Source organism: Strigops habroptila, chromosome 9 (assembly GCF_004027225.2).
Source record: "Strigops habroptila isolate Jane chromosome 9, bStrHab1.2.pri, whole genome shotgun sequence".
NCBI classification, from domain to species: domain Eukaryota; kingdom Metazoa; phylum Chordata; class Aves; order Psittaciformes; family Psittacidae; genus Strigops; species Strigops habroptila.
The window spans coordinates 44,105,848-44,119,202 of NC_044285.2; the positions used below are offsets into that span (position 1 = coordinate 44,105,848).

Below are 13,355 nucleotides of genomic sequence, written 5' to 3' on the forward strand. Positions count from 1 at the left end.
TTCCATTTAGATGCTTGCACAAGAAGTGAAGAGGACTTTGCCTATACATATTCATCAAAGACTTTGAGTAGATGTAGCATGCCATTATGCTTGGGGCACATGCTAAATGCATTGGATGGGAAATTTGGGTAGCTGTGTCAAGATCCATAGAAAACCTCTGACTTCTATTGGCTGAGAATCTGGCTACAATTTTTTTTTTTTGTCTCTTAGTCTGGTTCTTGAGAAGTAACTTGAAATGTGGTAGAAAGATGATTCTTTAAAAGATGGGGTGCTCTAACAAAGAAACTTGGAGGCTAAACACCTCCAATACAGAACGTCTGTCCTCCTCAGGGAATCAGTGTACATCTAAATGGAGAGAGTATTTTCCCTCCAAAGAGTACCCTCACTTACCACTTGGGATAAATTAGATATTAACCCTACTGCCATTCTCAGGTTAGGAGTTCCTTCCTCAGCAGTTTATTATTTTGAATTCAGGATGGTCCTTATCAGCCTAAGGTGTGGGGCTCAGGCTTTTTGGCTATGCTGGACAGCAGGGGCTGATGGCTGATGTCTAGTCCTCCTCTGATGAGGAAGGTAACCTAATACTGGTTTCTGATCCTCCCAACTTTGGTAGGTGGAGAGGAAGGCCAGAAGAGGAAAAAGAGCAAGCCAGAAGCATTCCCAACAGCTGAAGATATCTTTGCAAAGTTCCAGCACCTTTCTCACTTTGATCAGCACCAAGTCACATCTCAGGTATGAAGTTTATGGGACTGCTGTCCTTCTTAGGCCCTGACTGTGTCCCTTCAAGTTACTTAGAGCAGCTTCCTGGAGGGAAAGGGAAATGGGCCTGCTGAGTGGCTTCTGCAAGGGGAGACAGTAGTGTGTGTTTTCTTGCACTTGCAGGTATCTCGCAATGTCTTGGAACAGATCACCAGCTTTGCCTTGGGAATGTCATACCACCTGCCTCTGGTACAGCACGTGCAGTTCATATTTGACTTGATGGAGTATTCACTCAATATCAGTGGTCTCATCGACTTTGCCATCCAGGTAAGTCAGTGTCCTCAAATGCTTTCTGGGTCAGGGCTCATCAGCCTGAAAGACAGCAGATCTGCACAGCAATAGTTGGGCTTCTGGGACTGTTGGTGGCCCTCTGACATGTGTCATGGAGGTGGTCCTTGCAGTGCTCCTAGGCTACAGCTAGTAAGAATAGGTTGTGGCTGGTAGTCTTACATGTTCTGTTCTGAGGATTATTCTTCAAGAGGCTTCAGGGTTGTCTCCAAAGGACTTGCACTGCATCTCTGTCCCTGGCTGCAGCAAAGCCTTGTGCTGAGTGAGAAGGGAGTTGTCTGTCTCCAGCAGCTTTCCCGCCTCGCTCCCCTGGAAAGATCCTTGGCACATGGCAGTGCAGGCTGCCTTCTGTGTCCTGCTAAAATCCTGTTGCTGTTTCTGCAGCCTGTGCCAGGTGTCTCTTGAAGCCTTGCTGTGGTTGCTAACGGAATTAAGGCTGTTAGCCTTAAAAAGGGAGCTTGATAGAGACATGCAGGATAAAAGCACAAAACAAGCTTCCTGCTGCTATCTGTGGCCATATCCCACTCGCTCTCTGATACCCTAGCACTGACAGCCCTTGGTACTGCCTGATTGAGACACTGCTCAAGTATGGCATGCCAACTGTTTCAGGGGTACATCTCTAGGCAACGAGCGCCTGCCAGTCCCTTTTGTGGCAGGTCCTATAGGCTGGTGTGGTGTGCCTGCTCCATTTCTGACCATACCTTACCCCTGTGGCTGTTGAAGGGTTTTTCTGTCATTGGGTGCAGTTGCTGAATGAACTGAGCGTGGTGGAGGCAGAACTGCTGTTGAAATCCTCCGACCTTGTTGGCAGCTACACTACCAGCTTGTGCCTGTGCATCGTGGCTGTGCTGCGGCACTACCACTCCTGCCTTATATTGAACCAGGACCAGATGGCTCAGGTCTTCGAAGGGTAAGGGAATCTTCACCTCACTGTGTGGAAGGAAGCAATATATCTTCTGTTGGCTTGTAAGGGGCAGGGATGTATCTGTGTCCTTCCTAAATGGCAGCAGCTTTGTGTCTGGAAGTTCAGCTCACGGAATTTGTCAGGGACAGGATATATTGCCCACTGAGCACTGCTGCTGTGTGGTCAGGAAGATATCTATGTAATGAGGTTATTCCTTCAGATTTTCTTTTTGTGTCCCTGCAGCAGTTATTTTTGTCTCTATGCAGTCTGTGCGGGGTGGTGAAACATGGCATGAACCGCTCAGATGGCTCCTCCGCAGAGCGCTGTATCCTGGCCTATCTCTACGACCTGTATACCTCCTGCAGTCACCTCAAAAGTAAATTTGGGGAGCTCTTCAGGTGAGTATGAGCCAGGTGGGATGCAGTGGGTGCTGACCAGTGTAGCACCTTGGCTTAAGCTTTGCTTGTAATCTTGTTTGATGGGATTGTCCCTGAGATCCTCTCAATGGGGAACTGAAGTATCAACTGTTTCACAGGCAGTAATGACCTAGTATATAACCTTAGATTGTCAAGTTGGTTTTAGTACATTACCTTCAGTAGTCCTCTTCACCTTCACAGGTCTTTTCTTACTCCACTCCTAGAAGACAGAAGTAGAGAGATCTGTTCATACCAAACTCTGATGACTGAGCAGTTCATTCTAAAGGTTGTTCTCTGCTTGTGCTCAGCTGCCCAATAATCTTTGAACTGCTTCTGAACCTGCTCTGCTTGGTTCTGGGTTTGTTCCTTTGCATTCCTCATCCTTGTTCTGCCCCTGTTTCTCTTCAGGTTCTGCTCTGCTGATGTTGCCCTGAGGCTCTGTCCCATGGGCTTACTTTACCCGGTGGCCTTTTGCCCCTTTGCAGTTCTTCTCTTGGGAACTCTTCCCCTCCAGCTCCTTCCTTAGCAGCCCAGAGATGGAGTACCTGGATCTCCCTGGCTTTTTGCTTACATGATCCTGGGAAGGGGTGATTCTCCTGAGAGCCCTGTTTCCCAGTACAGTGCTTCACTTTGTCTTTTCTCACAGCCCCTGCTCCATACTGGTGTTTTCAGTGCAAATATGCCACAGGGACATCTAACCCTCAGGGTTACCCCCACTGAGGGGTTCTGAGAGTGGCTTGTACCTTGCTGTCAGCTGGCTAAACTCCAGGCTACTGAGAGCCTTTGGAGTCGTGTCTGGACTGAACTGAGAGCAAGAGGGAGCGCTGTGGCTGCAGGTGCGTTGGAGTTCTTTGGGGGAGTCATCACACATATCGAAAGGAGGAACCTCATCTTAGGCTAACTGAATTCCCAAAAGCTGTTCAGCAAGGCTTTAGAGTAAATGGCCGGGGATGAAAAGGAATATCTTCTAGCAGGCAAACAGTAGGTTAGAGATGAAGCAAAGGAGTGGGAAGCAGTTAGTAGTTTGAGGGTGATCCCTTCCTGAGGAGTCCCATAGGACTCTGCTAGTGCTTGTGCTGTTCTACTCATTGGAAGTTGTATGAGTGGCTATATCAAAACTTTTCATTTAACTGTTTTTCGCGATGTAGCAAGAGAAGATGGCTGCAGGTTGTTGTAGTAGGGCACAGTGATGGTGACCTGGTGGTAAACTGGCAGATGAAGTTAAACATAAAATAATGCACATAGGATTGTCCTTGTCCCCTTCTAAACTCTGTGTAGGGATGGATATATCCTACTCTCTGAGCTTTAACAGATGCATAATTGAGAATATCAGTGTTCAGTAACAGTCAAAAATGCAAATTTAATATTGGGTATTGTTTGGAAAGGAATAGAGATTAGATCAGAGAGCATCATTAGATCACCATTTAAGTCATGGTACAATTGTGCCTTGTGGTTTGGGGCAATGAACTCCAAAAAGCATGTAATGAAGTTAGGCCCAAAGGAGGGTGGATAAATGACCGGAGGTTTGGAATGATTTACTTGTGAGGAACTGAATCTCCTCCCCACTGAAGACATAAAGGGGAATGATAGAAGTTTGTAAAGTTCCTGTTGATACGGAAAATAAACTGAATGTTCATTTTGTTTTATAATATAAGCACAAAAAGGAATGAAGAGAAAATAACAAATGGTAGGTTCCAAACAGAAGAATAAACTTCATAGTTCTCATAGTTATCATGGAACTCATTCCATGTTGTGAATGTTAAAAATCTATGGGATTCAAAAAGTAGGTGGGCAAATTTTCAGGAAGAAGATCTGTTGAGGAGAGCATTATCTTTAACTCTGAACATCTGTCAGCCCTAGCTTGCAGCAGGGTGGTGAAGGGTGCTGGAGCAGTATTGCCACGTGCCTGCCTTGCTCTTAAACTCTTCTCTGGGCATCAGCTGCTCTGACACCAGGGGCTGACTAGGTCTTTCCCCAGTCTGAACTGCAATAGCCATTCCCATGCTGTGTTCATTCAGTCCACAGGTAACTTCTAGGTGCTTCTACAACAAAGGACCAGCTTCACTCTTTTGGGAGAGGCTTTGTTGGTACGCAGTGATCTTGAGTTTCCACACGTTCTTGCCCACAGAGGGCTTGTCTTTCACAGGATTGCTTTACTTACTTATCGGAGTTCAGTAGAAGCTTAGTTTTTTGTATTCCTAATCTCTCTTTCCTGTCCTGTTTAGTGACTTCTGCTCCAAGGTGAAGAACACAATCTACTGCAATGTTGAGCCATCTGACTCCAACATGCTATGGGAACCAGAGTTCATGATTGACACTATTGAAAATCCATCTGCACATAACTTTACGTACACCAACCTGGGCAAGAGCCTCAATGAAAACCCAGCCAACCGCTACAGTTTTGTCTGTAATGCACTTATGCACGTGTGTGTGGGACACCACGACCCAGACAGGTGAGACGCAGAACTTGCACGGTTCTATCAAGATAGTAAAATCTTTAGGTGAGGGTAAGAAAGCCAGTAGCCATTCCTTGGCTATCTCAGGGTGTGAGGAAGAGGGAGCAAAGGCTGAGGTCCCTTAGGGAGTCACTGACTTGATGGCATGCATGAGTAGCAAAGTTGACCCTTTGCTTTTCATTATTTGTTTACCAGGGTGAACGACATTGCTATCCTGTGTGCTGAGCTAACTGGCTACTGCAAGTCTCTAAGCGCCGAGTGGCTGGGTGTGCTCAAAGCTTTGTGCTGTTCCTCCAATAATGGGACCTGTGGCTTCAATGATCTCCTCTGCAATGTTGATGCAAGTGCAAACATTCAAAAGGGGAAAAGGAATTGAAGCAGGAGTGGAGGGATCCCTTGGGAGAAGGCAGAAATGAACAAGGGATGGAAGCTTTGTCTTCTGAGGACAGGGGAAAGGCTTTGAAAACCAGGGCTACCTTTTGGTGGTGGTTGCAGCCTGGGCTGATCGTGGACATTGACCTGGGGTTATGGGCCCTTCTACCCCCAGCTTCTAGGCAAGCTGAGGAATTGCTGACAGAGGGAATGAGGCAGAGGTTGTTGTGGTCACTGGCTGGTGTCCTCTCTTCCAGGTCAGTGACTTATCTTTCCATGATTCCTTGGCCACCTTTGTTGCCATTCTCATTGCCCGGCAGTGCTTGCTGCTGGAGGACCTGATTCGTTGTGCTGCTATCCCCTCACTCCTCAATGCCGGTAAGTGCATCCCTGCAGAAAGCTGGTCTTTAGTCTCAGTTCTGGCCCAAAGGCCTGTGGTTGAAGGGTACTTTGTGAACCCCATAGTTGTGAAACATGACTCCAATATTTCTTATGTAGTATGGTACTTAAGAATTGAGCGTTTTGCTTTAGAGGGTTTCTGGCCTTTTGGTTTCTATCAAAAACTGGTTGTGCTGAGGTTTTTCAATGTCTTGTTCTCTGGAGTATGTGTGCAAGCTGAAATAAGCACAGAGAGATGTTACCAGCCACACTGTCTGACCAGTGTACTTAGCTCTGAACTCCAACAGTACACCTCCCACTGCTGATGTGGTTCCGCTTAGCATTTTGGATAGAGCAGCCAGATGACCAGCTGGGCCTGCAGCACCTCGGTCACTCTGCCTTTACTCTGCCTTCCTAGCTTTGCTCTGGGGATTGCAACACTCCGAGTCTGACAGGGTGAAGTTGGGAAGATGGAGCAAGCAGAATGCAGTGCATGTCATTGGGGATAATACCGATTGATTTGCTCACTTGCATGTTAATTGCTGCACATGCTCCATATTTGTAAATACAATAAGGCTGCTGCAGCTTCTCAACTGTCTGCTTCAGGGCAGTGCACTGTGAATAGCTTTTGGATTGAGAGTCAGTGTCCCAGTGCTTAAGAAATCTCAGTGGACTGTTCTCTTTACATAGCCTGCAGTGAACAGGACTCAGAACCAGGAGCACGTCTGACCTGCCGCATCTTACTCCATCTGTTTAAGACTCCACAGCTGAACCCATGCCAGCAGGATGGCAGTAAGTGAATGGAAGTAGAGCCTTTCTTTATTGTGCAAGTACTGAGGCTCTTGCGCCTCAAAAAAAGGAATACTGGACCTGTGATTAGAGATCATGACCTGCTTGCTTTGAATAAAGCAGGCAAAGCCTGATACACTACTTTCTGCAGAGAACAAAGCAGAAGATCCTTCCATTTATGTCATTCCATGGTATCCACGCATGTTGGGGATGAGGCCCTTGGAGGCAGGAAACCAGCCAGTAGAGGTGGCCTCGCTGTCACTAAGCTATTAGAGTAATGATCACTTCTCTTTTGTCTTGAGCTTTGTATAGCTTCTTAACTTGGTGCCAGAAGCTGCTATTTTACAGCATTCCCTTTTTGTCTGATGATGGAAACAGTCCAGAAAGCTCTGGTTTTGGCTCTTCATCAATATCCTGATAGCTCAGATCTCTAAACCCAGCCTGTAATCCAGGTTAGAGTAGTGTTTGAACTTGAATTCATGCCACAGGCACTGCTCCCCATTTGAATATCATGGTTCAGTTTTATGATTGGCACTGTGCTTCATGAAACATAGTTAAATGGACCCCATGTTAAAGTTGGGAAAAGGACTTGCCTCAGGATTCTCTGAGCTGGATTCTGTGGTACTGGCTAGCACATAATTCGGGCAGCTCTGGATTTCTCTCTTGCTGGGTATTGCCCTTCCTCATTGCCCTCTTTGCAGACAAACCCACGGTGGGAATTCGCTCTTCCTGTGACCGTCACTTACTGGCAGCTTCCCAGAATCGTATTGTGGATGGAGCGGTCTTCGCAGTGCTAAAGGCTGTCTTTGTTCTGGGTGTGTACCTGTTAGCCTGAACCTCTCAGAAGGTTTTCTAGGGGGTGGGAGAAAGGCACTGTATTTCATGTGTTTGGCTGTATAGAAGGCCAGAGGAGATCTCTTTTGGTGGATATGTGGCTTGCCTGAGGCCCTTTGGTTGAGCTGTAAATGTGCTTCATATCACTTAGCTGCAGAGAGAGTTTATAAAAGCTCAAGATATCTTGTGGGTCAGTCTTTGGGTTTAGCGTTGATAGTTAAGCGATACTTGTGCTTTTCTTGCAGGAGATGCAGAACTGAAAGGCTCTGGCTTTTCCCACCTTGGAGGTGTTGATGATCTCATGGATGATGAACTGGGCACCAGGAAGGCCAGTGGTCGGGTAGTAACTGTAGAAACCGCTAGCTTGGATATTTATGCCAAGTATGTACTAAGGAGTATATGCCAGCAGGTGAGTCTGTCCCATCTCTAGGTTTGTCCTCTCCCTTCTGCAACGAGATATATCCCATATGACTTCCCGCAGATTGGGTTTGGCACGTATTTCTGTGAAGAAGCTTCTGCCACGTGATGGTGTGAAGGATTGGTCACCATCAGCAAAAACCAGAGAGACAACCAGTTGTCAAGAATTGGGTGTTGCAGTATGCAGGAACTGCACATCCCCTTTGCTTTGGCAACAGCACAGGGCTCATGTACAAGGAGGGGAATGCTGGGAGTGGTTTGCTGAGATGTCTGCTGGAGTCAAAGAAGACAAGACAGCTTGTTGAAATGATAAATGATGCCTTTCAGAATGCAGCTTAAGTGTTGCTTGCAGCTAGGCTGTTAACATATCCCTGGACTTTGCAGTGCCCTGTTTAGTTAATTAAAGGAACAACAACAAAAATCTTTTGCTTAGCCTAATCTGACAGTATCAGTGTTTCTGTTCCTCTTCTGGAAAACTGACATTTGGGGAACTGAAACCTGGCTAATAAGGTACTTGGTTGCCGAATGGAGTGGCTGTTACCACTACTCTATGAAAATGGGTGTTGCAGGTTGTCCTTGGTTGCAAATTTATTCCATCAACAGGAAAGGTGCAGTTACAATTTGAAACCTGTATTCTGTATTACTAATGTGTAAACACAACACATTAGTGCTGTGTTGTCCTCATGCTTTGTGATGGTGGTGTTCATTAATTGGCTAGCTATATAGCAGTGTTCCCAGCCCACCAAAGAAGATTTGGAGCCACCTATTTATGAGCATAAATTCAACATACTTGGTGCTCCTGAAAACTGACTTGCAGCATTGGCACAAGTAGATACTCACTTGCTGGTCCCAGTCTACGTAGGAAGGACTCACAGTAGGTAGAAAGAGAGTGTGTTTGTACAGGAGGGAGTAGCAGTATCTGGTATCAGTATTCATACCAGCTGTTGGCAGGAGTGCTTATGTAGAAGTGAGCATTCCAATAGACAGCAGTGAGTACCACCAAATCGTGCCAGAGCTGCAGGGGAAAGGGCTGGTAAAATGATGCATTTAATATTAGCACCTCCAGTGTGAGCAGCGGATGCTGCAGGACTCACACTGTCAATTCTGGAATGTCTGTAGAATGACTTAAACCATGGGTTGTCATTTCTGAAGCTCAGAAAATGCTGCATCACATATTCAGGTGTAGATTTTGTAATAGACTTTATCATGGGGGGTGGGGAAAAGGAGCAGATGATAGAATTAAGTTAAAGGTTTCTTAGGTGCGAATGATTATGACTCAGTTGCTGCTCTGCCCTTAAGCCTGTTTAAATGAAGAAACATAATTGTGACTGGCCTTTTGGAAAGGTTAATTTCATAGAGCTGTGATAAACCACCATGGGAACCAAGGGGGAGGCTTGAGTCAAAGGTGCTAATTTGAACCTGGTGATTGGGATGGTGGAGTTGTCCATAGTGCTTGGAAGATGTGTTCATAGTGCTCTCCTGGGAAGAGACGGATGAGCGGCCGTTTCAGTAACATGAAGCGTGCAGAGGTGGCTGTTTTGTAAAGAAATACTGCAGAGAGAGGCTAGAAGTCCTTCGGGGTTGAAGATGGTGGTTGATTATACCAATAAAGTGGATTAGAGATGAAGTCTGAATTCTTGCAGGAAGCTGAACAAGTGACATAAAGGGTCTTCCCAAGGATATGCATATTACGTAGGCGAGGAAGAGAAGTTTCAAGGGGTTATGATGTAGCAACACTGAAGGGAGAAATGCAATAAGCATTGGAGAAATGACCAGATCACGTGCATTGGCAAAATGGAGACTTCATCTGGGATGAAGCTGAAGATCTGGGCTGTGGATTCACAAAGATTTGAAACCAGAGATTTAGCCTTTCCAATCTTTGTGCCCTACTTGGTGCTTAGCATGCTGGCTGCTGCTGAGAGGGACTGTTCCAGCTTTCTAGGCTCAGCACCAGCACCTGCGCTTCATGAACTGGGTCCTCATCTTTTCTCCTCTAGTTGTCACTTCTCAGTGGAAGAATTCTCTGAGAATTCTCAGGCTCGCTCTACAGCTGCAGAAGTGCTTGTGTGGCAGTCCTGTGTAGATTTAAATTTCATGAATTTGCCTAATTGATTTTCAGTATGAAAAAATCCTGCAGTAACAAGTGCTGCAGTTAACTGTAAATTGTGTGAAGAAGCACCTACCCCATGTTTGGTTTGGAAACTGCTGCCTTTATTTTATCGTACACTTAGGGAGCACCAACTGAAATTGAGAGACTGACAATAACAGTCTTCTGTCTACCTTCTCATGATTTGTGACTATAAGTGGCTTGGGTCCAGCCAGTTGTTTCCCCTTCCAGGCTTTGAGAAGTAGTCACTGTTTTTTACTAAGGATGGAATGTTTTTTCCGTTACTATTTGTGAATTAAGGGGTGTGCTTTTCCATAACATATATTCTAGTGTAGTCTTAGCTGCAGCCCTGAATTTCTTAACGTAGGACAGCTCCAGGGCTTTGTTGTGCAGGAAATAGACCAAATAATTTCAAGCGATCCCCTCTGATCTTTTGAGCTCAAGCCGTGGTGTCAATGGAGCCTGGTCATGGCAGGGACTCTGTACTGTTAAATCATACCAATATTTTATCAAAAGAAAGAGCAGCTACTGTGTTTCACCACTGCTGACTTGTCAGAGTTGATGTTTCCTCTGTTGTGATTGCTGTGCTGTGCCTGATGCCTGCTGAATCAGGATAGTACAGTTCATGAAGAGAAATTATTATCAGGCATTACTGCGTACTAATAAGGTTTTTATGAGTTTATGTTCCCTGCATCTTTCCGAGATTGAAAGCAGAGGCGCCAGTTTGGAGTCAGACATCAGTTTGTCTGTGCTGACTCTGTTTTCGTCTTGCAGGAGTGGGTAGGTGAGCGATGTCTGAAGTCCCTCTGTGAAGACAGCAATGACTTGCAGGATCCTGTCCTGAGCAGCACACAGGCCCAGAGGCTGATGCAGCTGATTTGTTATCCACACCGTCTGCTGGACAATGAGGAAGGAGAAAATCCTCAACGCCAGAGGATTAAACGCATCTTACAGGTACAGGCTCCTGGCAGAATCTGAGTGTCTAGTAATTGCCTGATGTTGCATTACAGTGGGGTTGTCCAAAATGCAGCCCTCTGAGGGGTCTGACACTCATTATCACAGGAGCTGAAGGTGTGGGTTGAGGTAGCTTGATCTGAGATAAGGACTCATGAAGTATGCACGTGTGTGTTGCAGAATCTGGACCAGTGGACCATGAGGCAGTCCTCACTGGAGCTGCAGCTCATGATTAAGCAGACAACAAACAATGTGAGTTCCTGCTTAGAGGGATGTGTGTTGCCAGTGTTGAAGTGGTTACTTATGAGGTGGTGGGGAGGTGGCCTGGCAGAAGTGGGAGTAGGGAGAAACTAAACAAAGAGGGAGTCAGGCCTGTAAAAGCAAAGCATGAGTAAGATGCAATGAGTGAGGCCTGAAAAGCAGCAGCCGTGGGGAAGTTGGCAAACTGGATTTGTACTGAGTTTAGTTGAAATGGGCACGCCCTGTCAGTGGGTGCTCTTGGAGCAGGACTTTGCTATCTCTTCTTTCCTATCTCCAGGAGATGAACTCCTTGTTAGAAAATATAGCCAAGGCCACCATTGAGGTATTCCAGCAGTCAGCAGAGACCAGCTCTGCTAGCTGTGCTGGCAATGGAGTCAACAATATCAGTAGCTCAGCAAGTGCTACGCCTGCCAGTAACAAATCCAAACCCATCCTCAGGTAGGTGTAGTCCCAGCATGCAGCTGCCTTTATAGATAGAGAAGTCTGAATTGTATGTTAGGTGGCAAACTGTTTTTCTCTCCTGTGTTGTCACAGCTCCCTGGAGAGATCAGGAGTGTGGCTGGTGGCCCCCCTGATTGCCAAGCTTCCAACGTCAGTGCAGGGCCATGTGCTGAAAGCTGCTGGAGAAGAACTGGAGAAAGGACAACATCTGGGGTCATCATCCCGCAAAGAGCGGGACCGCCAGAAGCAGAAGAGGTGAGTCCTGGGGAAAGGGCAGGTGGTGCTTGCTGTGCTGATCCCCCAGCCTGGCAGCATAGCTCCAGCTCTGTTCTCTCTGCAGCATGTCCCTCCTAAGCCAGCAGCCATTTCTGTCACTGGTGCTAACATGCTTGAAAGGACAGGATGAGCAGCGGGAAGGCCTCCTGACCTCTCTGTACAGCCAGGTTCAGCAGGTAGGTGTCTTGCTTCTCCCCTCACTTTCCTCAAGGGCTTGTTCCTCCAGCAAGGCTGTTGGGCATGTCCTCAGGGATGTTGTCTGTCTGATTACGTGCTCAATGCTGCAGAGATCTTACCCTGGTTGGTATAGGGTGCTTGAGCTGACCATCTCTGTCACTGGATAGTGGGCAGTACGAACTGCTTTCTATAAACTTGAGCATACAGTTTGTGAGGTCTGTCCTCTCTTGTACATTTCATAGATAGTAACAAATTGGCGGGAAGATCAGTACCAAGATGATTGCAAAGCCAAGCAGCTGATGCATGAGGCCCTCAAGCTACGTCTGAATTTGGTGAGCAGTTGCAGAAAAAGAACTTAACCATATGGGATGAAGAGTTGTTTGCGTCTTTCCTTTCTCCGGAACAGGCACATGCTCGAGGGGGCTATATATGTTCTGAGGCAAGGAAGAAGGAGAGGCATTTGTGCTGCTTCTGGGTCTTGAGCTCTGAGTGGGATAGGGTGCATGGAAAAACTGCCTTGCTGTATTTTGCCAAGATGAAAGCCACAGCCTTGGCCTCTGTTTTGGAGATGTGCCTTCCCATTTCAGTGCTTTTGCATTCCACAGCACTACTTCTTGCATCTGAGGTTTGTCCTGCTGACTGCAGTCTGCTTCAGCTCTCAGCAGGAATTGTTGTAGTACAGGAGTTGCTCTGGTTTAAGCTCCTTTCTCACTTCTAAATCGTAGTATTTCTTCATGGTCTCCTTGTGACTAAACTACTTTTCTCTGCCAGGTCGGAGGAATGTTTGACACAGTTCAGCGCAGTACACAGCAGACAACTGAATGGGCTGTGCTTCTCCTGGACATCATCAGCAGTGGCACTGTGGACATGCAGTCAAACAAGTAACTTTCTGTCTGACTTCTGATCCATACACTTCTCAAGTGAGGCAGTTGTTAGCGTGGCCCCTTTTCTCATGTGAGCTGCCTGTCTCTCTGGAGGATTTGTCAGAAGTGCTGTGACAGCCAAAAGAGATTTCAGAGTAATAGCAGGCTACAACCTAGGTCATAGTATCCAAGTGCACTCTGACATATCTAGAGCAGATTTGGCTTTCCAGTTGCGCAGAGGTAAGCAGGGGAGAGCTGTTTTTTGGAGAAGCTGAATGGATAGACAGGAGGCCAGTCTTAATCTGTGATACTACACTTGAGTCAAGTGTGAACACCCTGTGGTGAATAAGCAAAAGGAGGATTAGTGTGGGAGGTTAGTCTGAAGAGTCCTTGGCACTTCTGGCTCTTTTCAATCTAGTAATGTTTGGTGTTACTATGATGATAGAGGCTTTATATCTGCTTCTTGGTGGCTCTGACCTTTCTGCTTTCACCGACAGTGAACTCTTCACCACCGTTTTGGACATGCTGAGTGTTCTCATCAACGGCACCCTGGCTGCTGATATGTCTAGCATTTCTCAGGGCAGCATGGAGGAGAACAAGCGGGCATACATGAATCTTGTCAAGAAACTCAGGGTGAGGGACACTAGGCCCTGTATGGGAAGC

At 46.6% G+C, this 13,355-nt stretch overlaps 1 protein-coding gene across 3 annotated transcripts in view; it reads left to right on the plus strand.

Moving 5' to 3' along the window:
- MED12 (mediator complex subunit 12) overlaps positions 1-13,355 on the plus strand; it is a 38,587-nt gene that overhangs the window by 15,730 nt on the left and 9,502 nt on the right. For all 3 annotated transcript variants that reach the window (XM_030474681.1, XM_030474682.1, XM_030474683.2), the window contains exons 17-34: positions 614-732; positions 883-1,026; positions 1,794-1,957; positions 2,218-2,349; positions 4,593-4,820; positions 5,019-5,163; positions 5,453-5,573; positions 6,264-6,365; positions 7,064-7,177; positions 7,442-7,605; positions 10,495-10,674; positions 10,855-10,926; positions 11,213-11,373; positions 11,470-11,631; positions 11,717-11,828; positions 12,072-12,161; positions 12,601-12,710; positions 13,190-13,325. In XM_030474681.1, the coding sequence (XP_030330541.1) occupies positions 614-732; positions 883-1,026; positions 1,794-1,957; positions 2,218-2,349; positions 4,593-4,820; positions 5,019-5,163; positions 5,453-5,573; positions 6,264-6,365; positions 7,064-7,177; positions 7,442-7,605; positions 10,495-10,674; positions 10,855-10,926; positions 11,213-11,373; positions 11,470-11,631; positions 11,717-11,828; positions 12,072-12,161; positions 12,601-12,710; positions 13,190-13,325 (2,456 nt within the window). The remainder of the gene's footprint in view (positions 1-613; positions 733-882; positions 1,027-1,793; positions 1,958-2,217; positions 2,350-4,592; positions 4,821-5,018; positions 5,164-5,452; positions 5,574-6,263; positions 6,366-7,063; positions 7,178-7,441; positions 7,606-10,494; positions 10,675-10,854; positions 10,927-11,212; positions 11,374-11,469; positions 11,632-11,716; positions 11,829-12,071; positions 12,162-12,600; positions 12,711-13,189; positions 13,326-13,355) is intronic.